This window comes from Muscardinus avellanarius, assembly GCF_963383645.1.
Source record: "Muscardinus avellanarius genome assembly, chromosome: 15".
Lineage (NCBI taxonomy): Eukaryota > Metazoa > Chordata > Mammalia > Rodentia > Gliridae > Muscardinus > Muscardinus avellanarius.
In genome coordinates this window covers 49,851,524-49,869,710 of record NC_137801.1, presented here as the reverse complement: position 1 = coordinate 49,869,710, position 18,187 = coordinate 49,851,524, and the positions used below count along the sequence as shown (strand labels likewise).

The 18,187-nt window shown below is 41.2% G+C and overlaps 2 protein-coding genes across 8 annotated transcripts in view; one reads left to right on the top strand and one right to left on the bottom strand.

The window, feature by feature from the left end:
• RTN4 (reticulon 4) overlaps positions 1–5,892 on the top strand; it is a gene marked incomplete at both ends in the record, with an annotated part of 72,202 nt that extends 66,310 nt beyond the window's left edge. For all 4 annotated transcript variants that reach the window (XM_080711144.1, XM_080711143.1, XM_080711142.1 and 1 more), the window contains 4 exons: positions 4,493–4,562; positions 5,246–5,292; positions 5,423–5,481; positions 5,850–5,892. In XM_080711144.1, coding sequence (XP_080567270.1) covers positions 4,493–4,562; positions 5,246–5,292; positions 5,423–5,481; positions 5,850–5,892 — 219 coding nt within the window. The remainder of the gene's footprint in view (positions 1–4,492; positions 4,563–5,245; positions 5,293–5,422; positions 5,482–5,849) is intronic.
• Positions 5,893–8,947: 3,055 nt separating this feature from the next.
• EML6 (EMAP like 6) overlaps positions 8,948–18,187 on the bottom strand; it is a gene marked incomplete at both ends in the record, with an annotated part of 359,577 nt that continues 350,337 nt past the window's right edge. For all 4 annotated transcript variants that reach the window (XM_080711491.1, XM_080711490.1, XM_080711492.1 and 1 more), the window contains 7 exons: positions 8,948–8,972; positions 10,664–10,764; positions 11,129–11,282; positions 12,131–12,234; positions 13,981–14,143; positions 14,469–14,641; positions 17,510–17,698. In XM_080711491.1, coding sequence (XP_080567617.1) covers positions 8,948–8,972; positions 10,664–10,764; positions 11,129–11,282; positions 12,131–12,234; positions 13,981–14,143; positions 14,469–14,641; positions 17,510–17,698 — 909 coding nt within the window. The remainder of the gene's footprint in view (positions 8,973–10,663; positions 10,765–11,128; positions 11,283–12,130; positions 12,235–13,980; positions 14,144–14,468; positions 14,642–17,509; positions 17,699–18,187) is intronic.

The following is an 18,187-nucleotide window of genomic DNA, read 5'->3' as shown; positions in this document are numbered from 1 at the left end:
AATTTATTTTACTCATTTTATATTGATTTATTTTACTTCAGATTTTAAATCTGGGGAAAGTTGTCTAATAAATACTCCAGTCTCTAGTTTCTAGATGAGTTATAGGTATCATCTCTTTATTGATTTATAGGTTAAAAATGGTTTTCATTCTGATTTCTAGAAAATGTAGTGGAAATCATTTGCTATTTAAAAAGTATATATTGGCTGGGCGTGGTGGCACCTGCTTGTAATCCCAGCATATGGGAGGCCTGAGACCTGAGGATCGTGGTTTGAGACAGCCTCAGCTACTTAGGCCCCCCTGCAACTTAGTGAGACCCAGTTTCAAGATAAAGAATAAAAAATAGGAGCTGCTTGGAGGTCGAATGCCTCTGGGTTCCATCCCCAGACCCCCCCCCCCAAAAAAAAAAGTATGTAAAAAAGCACTTTGGTTTGGATTAAAAAGTAGCTTTTTTTTTTTTTCCTGTACGGGGGACAGAACCCAGGGGCATTCTACCTCCTAGCTACACTCCCAGACCTATTTTTTTTTTATATATATATCATTCTTTATTTTGAAACAGTCTCCTGAGTTGCAAAGGGCCTCACTAAGTAGCTGAGGCTGTCTGCGAACCTGGATCCTCCTGTCTCAGCCTAATTAAAAGCATGCACCACCATGCCTGGCTAAAAAGTAACTTTTAATAATAGAATTTGAAAGCATTTATGAAAACTCATTGTTTTCATAAATGCAAAATGTGTTGGTGCCCTCATTTTTTTTCCTTTGCAGTACTGGGGATGGAACCCAGGGGGGCATTCTACCTCTGAGCTACACCCCAGCCCTACTTTTTATTATTTTGAAAGAGGATCTCACTAAGTTGTGGGGGGCCTAAGTGGCTGAGGCTGGCCGCGAAACCAGATACTTGCGTCTCAGCCTCCTGAGTATTGGGATTACCATGCCTAGTTCTAAGTCCTAGAAAAGATTTTAAGTGTCCAAGGATTGCAGAACAATCCATTTCCTAGTAAGACAGTATGGGGAAATCACTGACAAAATACTTGTAATTCCATTCAGTAGGATTTAGTTCAAACATTTAGTAATATAAAATTTTACTGCAATCCTCAGGATTTGTTTTAAAAGTTATATTTCTTAAATGTGTATGCCCTGTAAAGTACAGGGAAGCGAATGAATGAAGGGGAAGAAGGAAACTTAGTAATAAGTTGAAAAGGCTGGATATTCCCTTTTCAAAGATTGTAGTATATACAGTTGATTAGTCTCTGAGAAGTTGGAAAGAGACTGGACCAAATGTTATTTGTGGGCCTTGTTTAAATAACACTCATTACCTCCAGGAAGGAAGTATACTTTTGTGAAACACTAGTGAGATTTAAATGGTAAGCGGTGAACAAATTTAAACCAGTTGGTTAAGATTTAAGCCGGGTGTGGTGGTGCATGCTTGTAATCCCAGCATTTGGGAGGCGAGGAAGGAGGATCCTGGTTTGTGGACAGCCGCTCCTTAGTGAGGTCCTTTGCAACTCAATGAGACTGTTTCAAAATAAAGAATAAAAAATAGGGCTGGGGTGTAGCTTGGAGGTAGAATGCCCCTGGGCTCTACCCCCAGTATCCCCCCCACACACACACACAGATTGAATTGATTTTTCTCTGGTTAATCTGTGTGTGTGGGTCTTTGATAAGAGCTCTTGTTTTAGAGTAGTGGTTCTCCATCTTGGCTGCACATTGGAATCACCTGAAGAGCTATACAGTTTTACTGGAAACTAGAATGTGAGAAAGTCGAGGGTCCCATTCTCTGAAATTCTGATTTTTGTTCTCTGGGGATACTACCTGGAGAATCACCATTTTAGAAATTGTGTCATTAAGCTCAAAGGAAAATATATGATAGTCCTTATTGGACTTGGCTTTGGGGCCATTTGAGATAGGCTCCAAAAGCTTTATTAGAAAGCCTCCTGCCTTTTGAAACCTCAAATTCCAAAAAGTTACATAATAAATTTTACTTACTAGGTACTGAGACTACCAGGTATTTTCAGCACACAGCTTCTTAGGCTTTTGTAATAATGGCTTTGGGTGATAAAAGCTAGATTTTGTGTAATAATTGTTCTGTAAACTTTCATTGAAAAAATTACATTAAACATGTTAGCCATAGTTGCCTGATTGCAACTATAATGTTTTAGGACACAGTCTTAAATCAGAAAGTGAGGGGGGAAAAAAAAAGGTCGGAGCTCCAGAAATAGCTGACCCAAAAGAATGTTAAAATTTAGCCTTGGGCATGTTTATGCAGCTGTTAAGGTACACATTTCAACAGTTTCCTATAAGGTTGCTTTGGCTTGCACAGGAATTAAAAGTAGAACAAGCTATGGATGTAAAGATAACATGTGAGTCTGAAGGGATCAAGGTGAAATAATGTTCAGTATTATAAGAATGAAGAAGTTTTGAAATTGTTAGAATTGCAACAGTAATTTTTAAAATTTTGTTAAGTATCCTTAAATATTCTCCCTTCTACCAGTTGAGACAATCAGGTATAATACAGTAATACAGTTAAGTTTAAGAAACTACCTGTGTCCCCTTTGCCCTCATTCAATGTTTTGTAGATCTTCATTATACATTGGGCTTCCTCAAGTCTAATTGCTGCCCAGTTGAGATGATATTTGACTTCTCCAGTTAATACACATATTATTTGTAGTGGAAATGCGTCTGTAAAGTGGTGTTTTGGCTTTTTCTGCATTATGGTAGCATGCCATTTGTATACTGTGAAGGTTATACTTACCTTCTGCAATAGGAGTCTACATAAGAGGAGAAACCCACAGTAATAGTCATATTTTAACCCTTTCTACCAGAAGTCCCATAACTCTGACTAAAAACAGGGCAGTTTATCATTTTCAGTTGATAGATGTTAATGTCTGGCATTTTCTCACTTGAATACTAACTAGTTAAATCTGGTTGTAGGGGTGATTGGAATTTTGCCTGCTAGTAGAACCTGACAGCTGGTGGAGGAATCCACGGGACCTTCCTAGAAAGTACAGAACGTAAACATCTGAATTAATGCTCAGTACCCACCTTAGAGTAGACTTTCAGTCAGACTTTGGTAAATGAATGAAGACATGGAGAAAGATTCAGGTGGACAGTTAGGAAACCACTCCTGGTTTTATACAGCTTAGAAGCTAAGAATGGTGACTTAAATTTTTTTAAAGTTTGTAAAAACAATTAAAAAAAATCTTATGAGGCCTGTAAAATCTATAGTGTTTGCTCTATGGCTTTTTACAGAAAAAGTTTGCTGATTTCTGCTTTAGATAATGGAGGTGCTAACTCTACCTTTCTCCTTTTCATTTATGCCATGTTATATACTCCTAAATAATGGCTAAATAGTAGCTTCATGATGATGTGTTTGTTATGTAACGGGCTTTGAATTAGGAAGGCTACAAATTGCTGGTAATGAATATGGAATTAAATTGAGACTGGCTTGTGCTTACTTTTAACATGTCATTGAATCTTTGTAACATATGTCATGAAGCTTTAGAATGGGAAGAAAACTTTGAAATCTTGTCTAACCATTCATGAATAAATATCGAGAAAAAGGGAAATGAAGGGCTTCTTCAAATGAAATAGCTTTTTAGGAGCAAAGTATTTAATGTTTAATCCTGCATTTTGAACTCAGAAGTAATAAAAGCAGAGTTGAGTTCATTGCAATCTCCAGCCCCCTGTGGGGACAGAGAGAAGTCTGTAGTTGCTCTAATCTGATGTCAGGAAAGTTAATAAGCTTTTTTATGCTTTAGTGACTGCATTTGCTGTGGTAATGGTGATAGTAGCTATCTCATAAGGTTAAGAGGGATAAATAAATTCATATATGTAAATTGAAGTGGTATCCAGCATATAATCAGTATATTACTATTTGTTAAGGCAGTGGCTTAGAATAATAGTTTTATTAATAGGTATAAAAGTTTGAAGAGTCCTCCTTTCCAGGGTTAACTATGGCCCTTAAACATTCATAAATAAGCAATGTCTTTAAGGATACTAGAGTTGATATTTTTGGTACTTTAAATCTACTTTCCCAGATAAGAACTTTCTGCCTGGATATTGCTGATCAGACACCTGAGATTTTAATGCCTGAATTATTCATCTCATATATACATGTATATATAGATATAGATATATAAATAACACTAATCACTTATTAAGTTAGAGTCAATTTTAATAGTTAATATTCATAATAACTTGTCAGTTTCCCCATTTGAGAGCTAAATGAGTATCAGTTGGAGGGGCAAGGGATGCCCTTGGCATCTTGTTTAATCTCGGAAGAAACTTATCATCCAAAAGGTGGATCAAATCTATTGGCTAATTAAGTTAGAATTTTAAATTGGCTGATGACTTACACTAAGACAAATAATTTGTATTACTTTATCCTGGGTTCAAGGTATATGCCTCTTGTAGATTGACATTTAGATGGATGCTTCTTTAGCAAACATAGCTAGGAAACTACTTGAATTTTCTTTCTAACAGACTGTTTTCTTATAGTTTGCAGTGCTGATGTGGGTATTTACATACGTGGGTGCCTTGTTCAATGGTCTGACGCTACTGATTTTGGGTAAGTACAAAACCATTGGGATGAGAAATTACAGAATGACACAGCTTAAAGACATTTTACACAAGAATATTCTTACGTTGTAAGAAACATTATAGGCTGTAAACAAGGTTGTGGTTTCTTTAAATAGGTGGATACTAATGCAGGTGAATACTAATACATTAGTTCTTAAAGACTCCTCCAAAGTCAGGTGTGGTGGAGCTCGCTTGTAATCCCAGCATTTGGGAGGCTGAGAAAGGAGAATTACGGTTTGTGGACAGCCTCAGCTATTTAGTGAGGCCTTTGCAACTCAGTGAGACCCTGTTTCAAAATAAAGAATAAAAAATAGGGCTGGGGGTGTAGCTTGGATGTAGAATGCCCCTGAGTTCCATTCCTACTGCCACCAAAACAAAAACAAAAACAAAACAAACCACTGCTCCAACTAAACCAGAAAATAGAACACAGATCTAATCGGGGATGCCTATGTTCTATAAAATCTGCCTGGCACGGTTTAAATCTAGGCATAGTTCCTGCAGCTTCACTCAGTTGATTGACTCCTGTCGTGGCTCCTGAGCAAAGGTGCACAGGAGATCTGTGTATTCATTCATTCATTAGGAACACTTCCTGGTTATTGTGACTACTTGGTAGTTATAATGCTTGTTTTTAAATCATCCACTATTTAAAAATTTTTGATTTTCCCTTTTCAGCTTTGATTTCACTCTTCAGTGTTCCTGTTATTTATGAACGACATCAGGTAATTTTTAAATTGCTGATTTCAGATTATAGAGAAATATGTTGGTCTTAAGTTTTTAATTTGTTGGCACATAGTAAATATGAAACATTAACAAGTTTCTGATAACCCCTTTTATTTTACTCTCTTTCAGGCACAAATAGATCATTATCTAGGACTTGCAAGTAAGAATATTAAAGACGCTATGGCAAAGTAAGTATAATCTGAAACTTCTTAATACTAAGGGTGAGGTATGCTGGATTTTGAGGGCAGCTGTAGTGTTTTAAGGTAACGAGAGTGTGGAGCAAATCTCCATCAGCACAATGGAGTTGGCAAAAGTTTATGTCTCCAACACTGGAACCATTAATTTCTAGTTTACTATGTATGTTTAAGGCATTGTTTAAATCTATTTGTGAGACAAAGGAGGCAAAATTTTAGTTTGCAGTTTGGCAGCATAAGGAATTAATTTCCTGGTTAAGCTAAATAGTTTTATACAAGTCATTCTTAAAGGATTGTGCTTTTTTAAGAAGCAAAAAATGCATTATTAACCTTGACTTTTTTCCTCTCCTTTTCATTTGTAGAATCCAAGCGAAGATCCCTGGATTGAAGCGTAAAGCTGAATGAAAAAAAACCCAAAACAGTTACTAGTAGTGCATCTTTAATAGGGATATTCATTTGATTACATGGGGGAGGGTCAGGGACGAATGAAACCTGGACGTCGCAGTGCAGTTTCACAGATCTTTATTTTTAGCATTGCACTGTTTGAGGAAAAATTACCTGTCTTGACTGCCATGTGTTCATCATCTTAAGTATTGTAAGCTGCTATGTATGGATTTAAATTGTAATCATATTTGTTTTTCCTATATGAGGCACTGGTGAGTAAAAGTGATCTGAGAAAGCTGTATATTACCTTCTGTTGCAGGTAGTCTTGCTGTATTTTGGGGAAGTTACAGAGGTGAAGCTGAAGAAAAAAAAACCCTTTCACAGTTTGTGCACTGTGTATGGTCTGTGTAGATTGATGCAGATTTTCTGAAATGAAATGTTTAGATGAGATCATACCACTAAAGCAGGAATAAAAAAAAAAGCCCGCCTTTCTGGTATGTTCTAGGTGTATTGTGAATTTTACTGTTATATTAATTGCCAATATAAGTAAATATAGATTATATATATCTATATATAGTGTTTCGCAAAGCTTAGACCTTTACCTTTCGGCTGCCCCACAGTGCTTGATATTTCAGTCATTGGTTATACATGTGTAGTTCCAAAGCACATAAGCTAGAAAAAGAAAATATATTTCTTGGAGCACTACCATCTGTTTTCACCATGAAACAATGCCACACACATAAAACTCCAACATAAACTTCATTGCACAGACTTGCTGTAGTTAATTTTGTCACAAGCTCTGGATCTATGGACTGAATCTAATGCTTCCAACAATGTTGTTTGCAAATATCAAACATTGTTATGCAAGAAATTATAATATGAAGACTTATACCATTCTGGTTTAAGCTGTACTGAACTAAATCTGTGGAATGCGTTGTGAACTGTAAAAGCAAAGTATCAATAAAGCTTATAGACTTAAGTGCTTGGTGTCCTGGTTGCATGAACAGATAGCATTTTAGTCAGAAGTAATTTATGCTTGTAGGAAAGGTTTTCAGTGTATGAGCAGCTGTGTTTACTTTAAAACAGAGGTCAAAGAACATGTTTACATAATCAAATTTATTTAACACATACCAAAATGTTAAATTTTTTTTTACTTCGATGACTGAAAATAAATCCATGCACCAATATTTTAACATAGAATACAGTGTAGGATTTATGAACATACATAAAATTATACCATATAAATGTTTACAAATAAGGTTTAAGTTTTCTTGACACACAGACACTATTGCTCTTTAAATATAGTTTTACATAACACTTATCAGTTCATTGTTCATCCACATGGTTATTTCAATGCAAGTCTTGGTCTGGTCTGTAGTATGATGTAGGCAGACATGGTTATCACTCATCACCAGTCACATGATTACAGAAAACAACTAGAACTGCATAGGGATTCTACCGTGGGTCTGACAACCTATTAGTGGGTTAATGTAAGGCATTAATAAATTGGCATATAAAAATAGCTTAATGAGTAAGCCATTTGAATCCTGAAGCACTTTTGTAGTGTTAATTTGCTCTTTAGTTGAAAATGCTTCATTTCACCTTTTCTCCGAACTGACACCTGTAAATCGTCAGGAACTCAAGTTTCAGAATTTCGTCTCACTAAGTGGAAGGACCAGGTGGGGTCTTTCAGAGCCAGCTTCCCTCAGCGGCCTTCCTCTCAGTGTGCTGTCAGCCCCGCCCTACAAGTAAGGGTTGGCTGCATGTATAGGTGTGTTTGAGGGGACTGGAATTGGCTTCAGGTTAATAGAGTTTAAATCACATTTGGTTGGACAATGAAGGAACATCAAAGCTTGAGTTTTGTAATTCTTATTTATCAGCTATTACTAGAACTATGTTCTGCAGAGGTGTTCTTGTTTTATATCTGGACTTGACCTATACAGTTCACCTGAAGCAAATAAATAGTCAAGTCAGCCCTGCTTCGGCAATGGTAAATCAAGGTGCAGCCTCAGGTCACCCCGTGTATTACCATTTTAAGATTTAACAAATCTTAAATCTGCTCATTCACTTGGACATACTTGAGATTATTTTTTCTTTCATTTTGTAATAGAGGTTTTATTTGATTTCTAGTTTGGATTTTTTCAGGTTTGGCACTAACGAAAATCCATTCCACCTCCTGCTTAAAAAAGTTTGTTTGCTGCTCTCCTTCCTTATAACCACTATTTCCCAAGCAGGTAATTGATGTTTACAAAGCCTTGACATAAACACAGGACATGGTGACAGACATGAATCTGCTAAGGGTCCTGTAGCCCTCCTCAGTTTTGAAGTATTAGCACCATATAAAACGATATTCTGTGGAGTTGAGACAGCAGCCCACACAACTGGAAACTTTCAAAGGCACTTAATGGATATAAAACTGCAAATTAAGCATTTAAAAAATTAAGTTTCTCAACTTGTTTATACACGGCTCATTTGGTTTTGAAAGCTAAATGTGAAGAACGGGCTATTGATATTTCTAGTACTTGAGTGCATCTAATTTAAGCTGTGTTCAACTTATTTGTAAAAATGAACATTCTTGAAGTATATAGAAACATAATAGCAAAACATCTTTTGTAAAAGTTTTGATGCAAATCAAAAGCTACATATTGGTTAGGGTAACTGAGGCTTTAAATTTTTTCAGTGGGCTACATCATCAGGATTTTTTAGTCAATGTAGTTGGTATGGTTTTTAGTATCAGGAACAGAGGCTAGCAATCTTAGCTTATTATTTTTTAAAGGGGGTCTTTTTGGACTGGGGCTTGAACCCAGGGTGGTGCACTTGCCAGGCAAGCACTTTGCCACTGAGCTACATCCCAGCCCAACAGCAGTCTTAACATTTTAGAACTTTACCTGCCTTCCTTGCATCACAGTTTTGGTGAATCTAGGTTTTGAGAGTGGTCACACGACTTCATTAGCATTTAGAACTTGTGCGTCTGCACAGCATTGGAGGCATTCTCAGCAGCTACTGTCGAGGCGGCGCGGCAGCTCTGCGCTTGCTGGGCGGTAGCAGAAACAGCAACATGAGAGGCTTCTGGCATTTAGAGACATCGCCACACAAATACACTGAAGGTAGACCAAGAGAGTCACTTCTGTATGTCTAGACATAATACTTCTGTATAGTAGTAAAAATCTTGCAAAGTGCTCAAGGTAATGGAACATTTTTATTTCAAATTGTAAACCAGAAATCTTATTAGCAGGGCATGGTGGTGTACACCTACCTGTAACCCCACTACAGGAGGCTCTCAGATTTGAAGCCTGCCTCAACAACTTAGCAAGGACCTGTTTCAAAATAAAAGGGCTGCAGGTAGAATGCCCTTGGGTTCAGTTCCCAGTACTAACGACAAAGAAAACCCCAAACTCAGGAACCTTGACATCGGTTAAAAGATTATTGCTTTTCTTAAAAGAAGTTTTATATTCAATTTGGTTTGGCTCTTTAAGCAACTTGAGCCTCTGTGCTGAATGTGGTCAACAAGGACTTGTTGGCGATCTGACTTCACACTTTCCCATTGCTATTAAAAAGGTTTTATCAGCACCACTTGAATCGGAGAGCCCTTTTGAGTGTTTAGCACAGAGCCAGGGATCTGGTGTACTCCTGTCCTGCAAATGCCAACAGGCCCTGCAGTTTTAACGTTACTTGTAAGCCTTGTATAGTAAACAGAAGCCACCTTCTATCTCTTGCACTGGAGTGACCACTTAGGTCTCTTACTTGTTCGGTGTGGTGCTGCTTTGAATGGGTGTTTATACTCCACAGGGAGCTGCTGTCAGTCTGTCTCAAGGGTTCAAGGTGCCAGCAAGAGCTGGCACAGTGAGCCAGACATGGGCGCTTCCCAGCCAGGCATCAGAAGGCATCTTCGGGCCATGTTCCATGCAGGGCTTTTGGGTAGGAAGTGGGTTGAGATTTACAATAGGTGCCTTTCCCACAACTGCAGACCACAGAAAGCCTTGGCATGTATTTCTTCACCCCCTCAAGAGTTTTGCTTGGGCTAAATAGAAACCAGTAAGGCCTCATGTCACAATAAGGTCCTACAACACCAGATATAGACAGACTGAATCAGAATGACGTGGTCTTGTTTACATAAGTAAAAAATAAGTTGCCCACTCTCCACTGCTCAAGTGGTTGATGTTCTCTGTAGAGCAGGACAGTGGAGATTATTCCAAAGCACTGGCAGAACGACATGGAGTCTCACACCATGCTCACAGCTGCCCTAGCTTGTGGCGTAAACAGCTGACTGGCGTTCTGCCGGTAACCAGCACTAGCCTCACTCCTTTCTAAACTCATGTCAGGCTGAGCTAGCACTGGCTCTGCTTGCTTCTTGGGGTCACCAAGGCTCCGTATTATATTTTAAACTTCTCTTGGCTGTGGACTAATTATGCATCTTAAGGACACCAGTGACTGAGTGCTCTTAAAGAGGTATAAGGATGAATTTCCATTCTAACTTGATTCTGGCCTGCTGTCCAGAGCGCCTACTGAAACCATGGTAGGAGGTTGGTCTCACCCCTCTGCCCCTTCCCCCTATACTGCTTAGAGGATCTGTCACAAGACTTTAGTTCTCCCGACTCCCAGTACAGCTCTAGTGGGGACACAGGCCCAAAATTTTGGGTTGACAGTCCCGGAAACTATTACTTGGAGAGTCCTTGCTTCTATTAGGAATTTCGTGGAATTTTTGGTTTACTATCCTGTATGGGCTCCCGCTATGACCTGGCAGAGCCTGACCCATAGGATGCTGGGGTAGGAGTCAGATACACATCAATACCTGCAGTCGTCTCCTCCAGTGCTGACCACATACTTGTCGTCATAAGAGAAACGGATATTTGTCACGTGAGCCGAGTGACCAAAGTAACGCTTATGTTTCGCCTGTGAGCAAAAGCAAGTGGAGATGGCTGTGAGACCCTGCTGGGCTAGCAGCCTCAGCACTTCAGGACTCAAATCTCTCCTCCCAGAACCTTCCTTCTGGGGACTCCCATTTGGTCTAGACATCTCTGAAGCCAGCCTTTTGCTGACTTTTTGTCTCTCATTCTTGCCCTGCTTGTGACACTTTGGTCCACCCCCCCAACCAGAGCTGTCCTCCAGGGAGATGAAAAGTTTAGCCATTGCCAACTCAACACAGGGCCGGGACAGGATTCCCCTTTTTTCCAGACAGCCACCTGGGTGTGGCCACTCTCCTGCAGACTGCAGAGAGCCTGGAGACAGTGCAGGGAGGTTACTCAGGAAAACTCACAAATTTTTCTGTGCATGGAAAATCAAAGAGCTTCACCAGCCCAAAATCATCTCCTGTGACAACGTTCAGACCAGCATGAGTCACGCACGCGCAGTTCACATCAGCCTTGTCAGCATTTCGTGGCCAGATTCCAATGACTTCATCTCCCAGAATGCTGTTGGAACCAGAAAAGGTGTTAGGAAGATACTAGAGAAAGTTTTCTGTGGTCATTCCCTCCCAGGGAGAAGAGATACTTTGTATAATTCACTATGGTGCTGTGGCTCTTGTGTCATGAGAGCATCTGTCCCCTACCCTCTGTACTCTCCAGCCAACAACTCCTGTTCTGCCTCAGTCCCCTGCACTCCAGGAAAAGAAAGTAACCTCATTCTTGATTGTCGCCCTCCTCCCTGCAGTCTTGAACATGTGCATGATGAGAAGGAGGAAGGAGGCCCCTTCAAACTCAAAGGTTGAAAAATCTTGTCCCTTGATCAGGCTGGGTATGGTTTCTTACTCTGCTCTTCCCTTCCCTTGGTGATGGAGGCTTTGCCATGCACCAGGGCTTGGCCAAGAGCTGGGAGTTGTTCCCCCTATTGGGCAGGATTGGGGACTTGTAGGAATGGTCTTGCAGAGTGAGTTACTTTACATTTTGGAAGTCCAGATCTGACAGCGCCATTGACCTAAACCAGTGCCAAGACCTCCCTTCCCCCACCCCAAGAAAAGAGCTCTATTATCTGAGCTTCTGAGATCCTGGCCTAAAAAAACTTAAGATCCTAGGACAAGATTCCCGTGTGCACGCGCGTGTGTGTGTGTGAGTGTGCGCATGTGTGTGTGTGTTACAGAAAATTGAACCCAGAGGCATTCTACCTTCAAGCTACACCCCAAACTGATGAGAATTTCACTACTTGCTGAGGCTGTCTTCAAACCAGCGACCTCCCAAGTACTAGGATTAAAAGCGTATGTCACCACGCCTGGCTAAGAGACTCCCTTTGGACCTCTTCCCTGAGAAGTGCTTTCTTCAGTCACCTTGTCCAGGAAGCCCAGGTGATCTTCTCAATGACTGTGGCTTCTGTTACCTGCTTACCCAAGGGAACCTCGTGCACCTGGCGCTTGTAGGCTCCTGTTGACACCTGTAAGCAGAAGGGAATCATGTTCAACTTTCTCAGTCCAAAAGATTCCTGTTAGTGTGCTTTTTTTCTCAAAATAGGCCCAGCCTCTCTATCCATAAGGCTACTTCCTCAATCCAAGCTCAGCTCCCAGCTGCAAAACCCAGGACCAGCATGTGGCAAAATCCAGAGCTTAGTGTGTATTTCCACCTGTTCTCTTGCTGTTTTTCCCAAATCCTAAAGCAGTGGTTCTCCAAGAGTGGCTCATGACAACACCATTAGAATCATCTGGAAACTTGTTAGAAATGCAAATTTTGGGGCACCATCCCAGAACTATCAAATGAGCCCTGCAGTCTTACAACAAAGCATCCATGTGGTTCTGTTACATAAGACACCCTGTTCTCAGAGAACTAAGAATCAGTGGTATAGCGGGAAGGCAGGCTTTCTCATGGACAGTGGCTCATAAATATGATTTCAGAAGTGTCTAGGATCTGACTTTACCTCCCAGGAGTCCACTGGAGGAAACTGACATGTTTTCCACAGTCAAGGACACCTGCCAGCAAGTGGCCACTACCTACATCTTATCCCCCTCTCCCTGGTGTTTTTACCATAGCCGCCCAAGCTTTCCTTCTATTCATGGAATGAGCAGAGATCTTTCCCACCTCAGGGCTTGCACGCAGATGGCCTAGAACAGCGTTCCCGCCCTTCTTTGTTAGCTAACTCCTACACATCCCACAGACCTCGGCTTAAATATCACTTGCTCAGACAGGAGGCAAGTCTAAATTCGGCACCCTGTTCAGTGCTCCTCAGCACCCTGTACTCTGCCTTCTCAGCACACAATCATGATTTGTAATTATATGTATGTTTTGTAATTGTTTAATGCTTGTCTTCTTCGGGATAGAGCAAGCTCCGGGAGACAGGGCCAAGACCATATTGTCCATCCAAACAAAATGGTCTTGCATAGTGCTTGGTTCAGTAAACATTTAATGATTGAATGAAAGCATTTTCTCTCATCTTACAGTGAACACCCAACTCCAAGCTCACAAATATTGAGTGCTGGTGAAATCTTTGTTTTAGCTGTCAGTCCCAAGAGTGGGACTCCTCTTGATTCCTATCTCCTCTCACTGGTCAGCTCCCCCAGGGCCCACTTATGAAGTCTCCAGGCCCACCATCCGGAGTCCAGGTCATCGGTGTGGAAGGCCACATTATGCAGCAGAATTTGGAAATAAAATGAGTAAGTATATGAAGTGATACATGGATTAGCAGAGCCCCAGAGAAGTAGAAATGAGGAAGCTTTGAAGGGAGGTAGTGAGGGCAAGTATTTCCTTTTTTATAAACTGAAGAATAGCTATCTTAAATTTTATTTATTGTGTTTATTTCTTCTGTTTCTAAATTTGTAAAGTAGGGGGAGCCATGTGTGGTGACACACGCCTGTAATCCCAGTATTTGGGAGGCTGAGATAGAAGGATCGCAGGTTTGAGGACAGCCTCAACAACATAGTGAGACTCAGTAACTTAGCAAGACCTGGTTTCAAAACAATAAAATAAAAAGGTCTGGGGTGTAGCTTGGAGGTAGAACGCCCTGGGTTCAATCTCTAGTATCCCCCCCCAAAAAAAAATGTAGAGTAAAAGCAACAGTATTTAAAGGTTTCCCGTGAATAGTAAACGAGCACACTGCTCGGCAGAGAGGAAGCATTTACCTGCACAGGCCGCAGTAGTGTTATCACTGCTATTATTAGTTGCCAATGACCTGTATCAACCCAAAGCATACCTGAATGTGTTTGCTATCCGCAGAAAAATCCATCTGAATAACAAAGCTTGGGATGTCTTTGCAGTAGCCAATGCGGTTTAGACTTGTGCCCTGAGTTAGGTCGTAGAAGTCAACTGTGTGTTCAGAAGAACCAACAGCTAAGAATCGGTTGTCTGGGCTGATTCTAGAGAAAGTAATCCAAAAGTAATTAGGCAATTTGGGACTGGTCAGCATAGAGGGGCTCTGCTGTGGGATCAAATCCCACAGGGGGAAATGGCGGTGCGCAGCCTTTTGTAGAATGACATCTTAGGGCTTTACTGCACTCCCGTGGATACTAGCAAGGACATATCCAAGAATGAAGGCATATAAGGAGGCACTTCTTCACTGTTGGCTTGTGGAAGTGGCCCTCTCACACCCAACCTCTCTGTCCATCCCTGGCCCTTCTGGAATGGTTCCCTCATTAGGAGAAGGCTTCCTCCTCCTTCCTGCTCAGACCACCCCTCACATACCTGATATCTTGGATGGGAGATTTCCGGTCTCGTTTCTTCCCCCAAACTTTCAGGCTGTTCACCAACAAGATGACAAACTCTCCATTCTTCATGCCAATGGCCACCATCTCCCCGTCAGGGCTGTAGGCTGCGCACCTGGCTGCGTGGCCCAGGCTCACCTTGTTTAGTAGCTTCTATATTGGAACAAGAAAATTCACCTGAGCCCTTGCTGCCCCATAGGCCACCACACCTCCTCCTGCCTTTTAGAGTAAATGCCCTTGAGCCATGAAGGAAGAGTAGGGTTTTAGGGATATATATATGTGTGTGTGTGTGTGTGTGTGTGTGTGTGTGTGTGTGTGTGTACATACATACACACTGGGGGCATTCTATCTTCTAGCTTTACCTCCATGAGCCCGTGCCCTATTTTATTTTTGAATTTCAAACAGGGTCTTGCTAAGTTGCTGAGGCTGACAATCCTCCTGTCTCAAGTATTGGGATTACAGGCATGCACTGGGGCAGCATGTTTTAGATTAGGGCTTGACGAACTCTTCTGTAAATAGTCAGGCTGTATTTCATACTGCAGACCACATGGTCTCTATCACAACCACTGGACTCTGCCTTGCAGCAGCAAAGTGGCTACAGGCCATCCGTAACAAATGAGTGTGGCCTCACTGTAGACACGGGCAGTGGCCACATCTGCCATTAGGCCAGGGATTGCCAACCTCTCGCTTGGGGAAAAGAGTGTGAGCTTCAGCACCTGCCAGCTCGAATCCTGGCTCTGTCATTTACTAGCTGGGTGTGTTTGGATAAGTTACTTCCCAGCTTTTCAAGAAGTGATATTAATATTGGTCTCAGAAGGCTGCTGTAGCTTTAACAAGTATGCACAAAAAACATCTGATATTTAGCAGGCATTCAAATGATAACTGTTGTCAATAAATATAGTAATTTAAAAACTAGCCGGGCGTGGTGGCGCACGCTTGTAATCCCCGCGCTTGGGAGGCAGAGACAGGAAGATCGCGCAGGTTCGAAGCCAGCCGCGCGAGCTGGCTTAGGAGACCTTGTTTCCAAATAAAAATGTAAAAATAGGTCTTGGAGTGTAGCCCGGAGATAGAAGGGCTTCCAGGAACCCCAGTACCACACACAAAAAAATAAATAAATAAAATAAAATAAAATAAAAACTAACTTGGGTATATAACAAACACATTTATACCTTTACATGTCTAGTCTTTGAGCCTCATGCTAAAAAAAAATGACAAACATCTAATTAGCCATTTTGAAATAAAATCAGGTATTTGAATTACTAGAACTTACGTCCTGCTTTTGGACTGAATAAGGCCCTGAAACACTTTTTGTTACCTTAGACTATTCTTTGCTGTTTTATATTTTTACTCCAGATGGACTTTAAAACTATTTTCCCAAGTTCTAAGAGAAATCTTGGTTGTGTGTGTGTGTGTGTGTGTGTGTGTGTGTGTGTGTGCGTGCGTTACTGGGGATTGAACCCAAGGGCATTCTACCTTCAAGTTACACCCTCAGCCCTTTTTATTTTTTATTTTTTAAATTTCTTTTTATTTTTATGTGGAACATATTAAAAATGGCATACATTCAGACTGTGCTTGGTGTCCTCTCCCCCACCCCACTTCCTTTCTCCCCTCCCAACAATGACTGTCCAGGTTAACCATGCTATATTCATACTTTTACACATATTTGGATGTAGCTCCTCCATTAATCAACCTCAGCCTTCTTCCTCTCCTATCCTTCCATTCTAGCTTTGCTGAGGTTTCCCCTCCATTATCCAGAGTCCCTCTGGTATTCCTAATACTCCCTAGTTTATTAGAGAAAACACATGTTCCTCCTCTCTCTGTGCCTGGCTATTCTCACTTAACATAATGTTCTCCAGATTTTTTTCTCCAGAAATCTTTCCATCTTCTTGTGAATGACATGATTTTCTTCTTCTTAATTGCTGAGTATAATTCCATTGTGTGTATTTCCCAAAGTTTTGCAATCTATTCATCTGTTGATGGAGACTTGGGTTGGTTCCATATTTTGGCTATTACGAATTGTGCTGATATGAACATAGGTATGCATATGTTACAGTAGTTCTCTGATTTCAATCCCTTTGGAAAGACCCAGGAGTGGAATGGCCAGATCAAATGGTGGATCTATTCCCAGCTTTCTAAGGAATCTCCACACTGATCTCCATAGCAGCTGAACTAGTTTGCACTCCCACCAACAGTGTAAGAGAGTTCCTCTTTCCCCATATCCTCACCAGCATTTGTTGTTATTTGATTTCTTTATGCTTGCTATTCTGATTGGGGTTAGATGGAATCTCTACTTTTTTACTTTGTTAACAGTCTCAGCCAGGCATGGTGGTGCACGCTTGTAATCTCAGTACTTGGGAGGCTGAGACAGGAGGACTGAAGGTTTGTGGACAGCCTCAGCTACTTAGTGAGGGCCTCTGCAATTTAGTGAGACCCAGTTTCAAAATAAAAAATAAAGAAAAAAAGACGGGGGGTACAGCTTAGAGGTAGAATGCCCCTGGGTTCCATCCCCAGTACCGCAAAACAAAACAAAACAAAACAAAACAAAACAGCAGTCTCGCTAGCTTGCTGAGAACCTCGTTACATTGCTGAGGCTGTCTTCAAACTTGTTATCCTGTGTGCATCACCGTGCATCAGCATGCCTGACTCCTCTTGGGGTTTTGATGGGTATATCTGCCTCAACGGGAACACTGGCTATTTTAAATTGTTGTCTGCCCATCCAGAAAAGTCATGATTTGTCTCTATTTTTTATAATTTTGTGGATTCTTTCATAACAAGAGAATGATCATTCTCAATCAGATTATTCCTGTACTAGCAAAGTTGCTAGATGCATATACAGCTAAATGATAGATCACAAGTGTGAAGGCATCACTTTTATTAATAGGCTTCCTGACTTAACTGCTGACTTGGGGCCGATGGCTTGTCCAGTCCACCCCACCCTGGCGGCACAAAGGCCTCCCCTCCCTCAGCTTCTCCTGCTGTGAGCCCCCCAGTCAGGCATCTGACTAGGCGGGGGCCCCTCACCTTGTCAGCCAGGTCCCAGATGCGGGCTGTGCCATCATTGCTGGCGGAGATGAAGATATCCTTGGAGGGGTGTGTGGCCAGGCCCCAGATCTCCCCTTCCATGTGGCCATCAATCAGGATATTGGAAGCAGCATTTTTTTCACCAACTTCAATTATTTCTCCATCTTTGGTTCCTACTAAAATTTTGCCCTGTCATAATCAAAATAACTATTAGAAAAAGGGCAAATGAGCCAGTGTGGTGGTGCACACTTGTAACCCCCATACTTGGGAGGCTGAGACAGGAGGATTGCAGGTTCACAGCCAGCCTCATCTACTTAGTAAGGCCCTCTACAACTTAGTAAGATCCTGTTTCTAAATAAAGAATAAAAAACAGGGTTGAGAGTATAGCTTGGAGGAAGAATGGCCCTGGGTTCAATCCCTAGTGCTGAAAAAAAAAAAAAAGAGAGAAAGAAAAAGAAAGGAAGAAAGAAAGAAAGAAAGAAAGAAAGGAAGGAAGGAAGGAAGGAAGGAAGGAAGGAAGGAAGGGGCAACTAACTGTATGACTCCACTCATACAAGGTACCTAGAGTAGTCAAATCCAGACAGATGCAAAGGAGAATGAGTGGTGGCTGCCAGGGCCTGGAGTGAAAGGACAGCGTTTCAGTAGATGAAACAGTTCTGTGAATGGATGGTGGGAGTG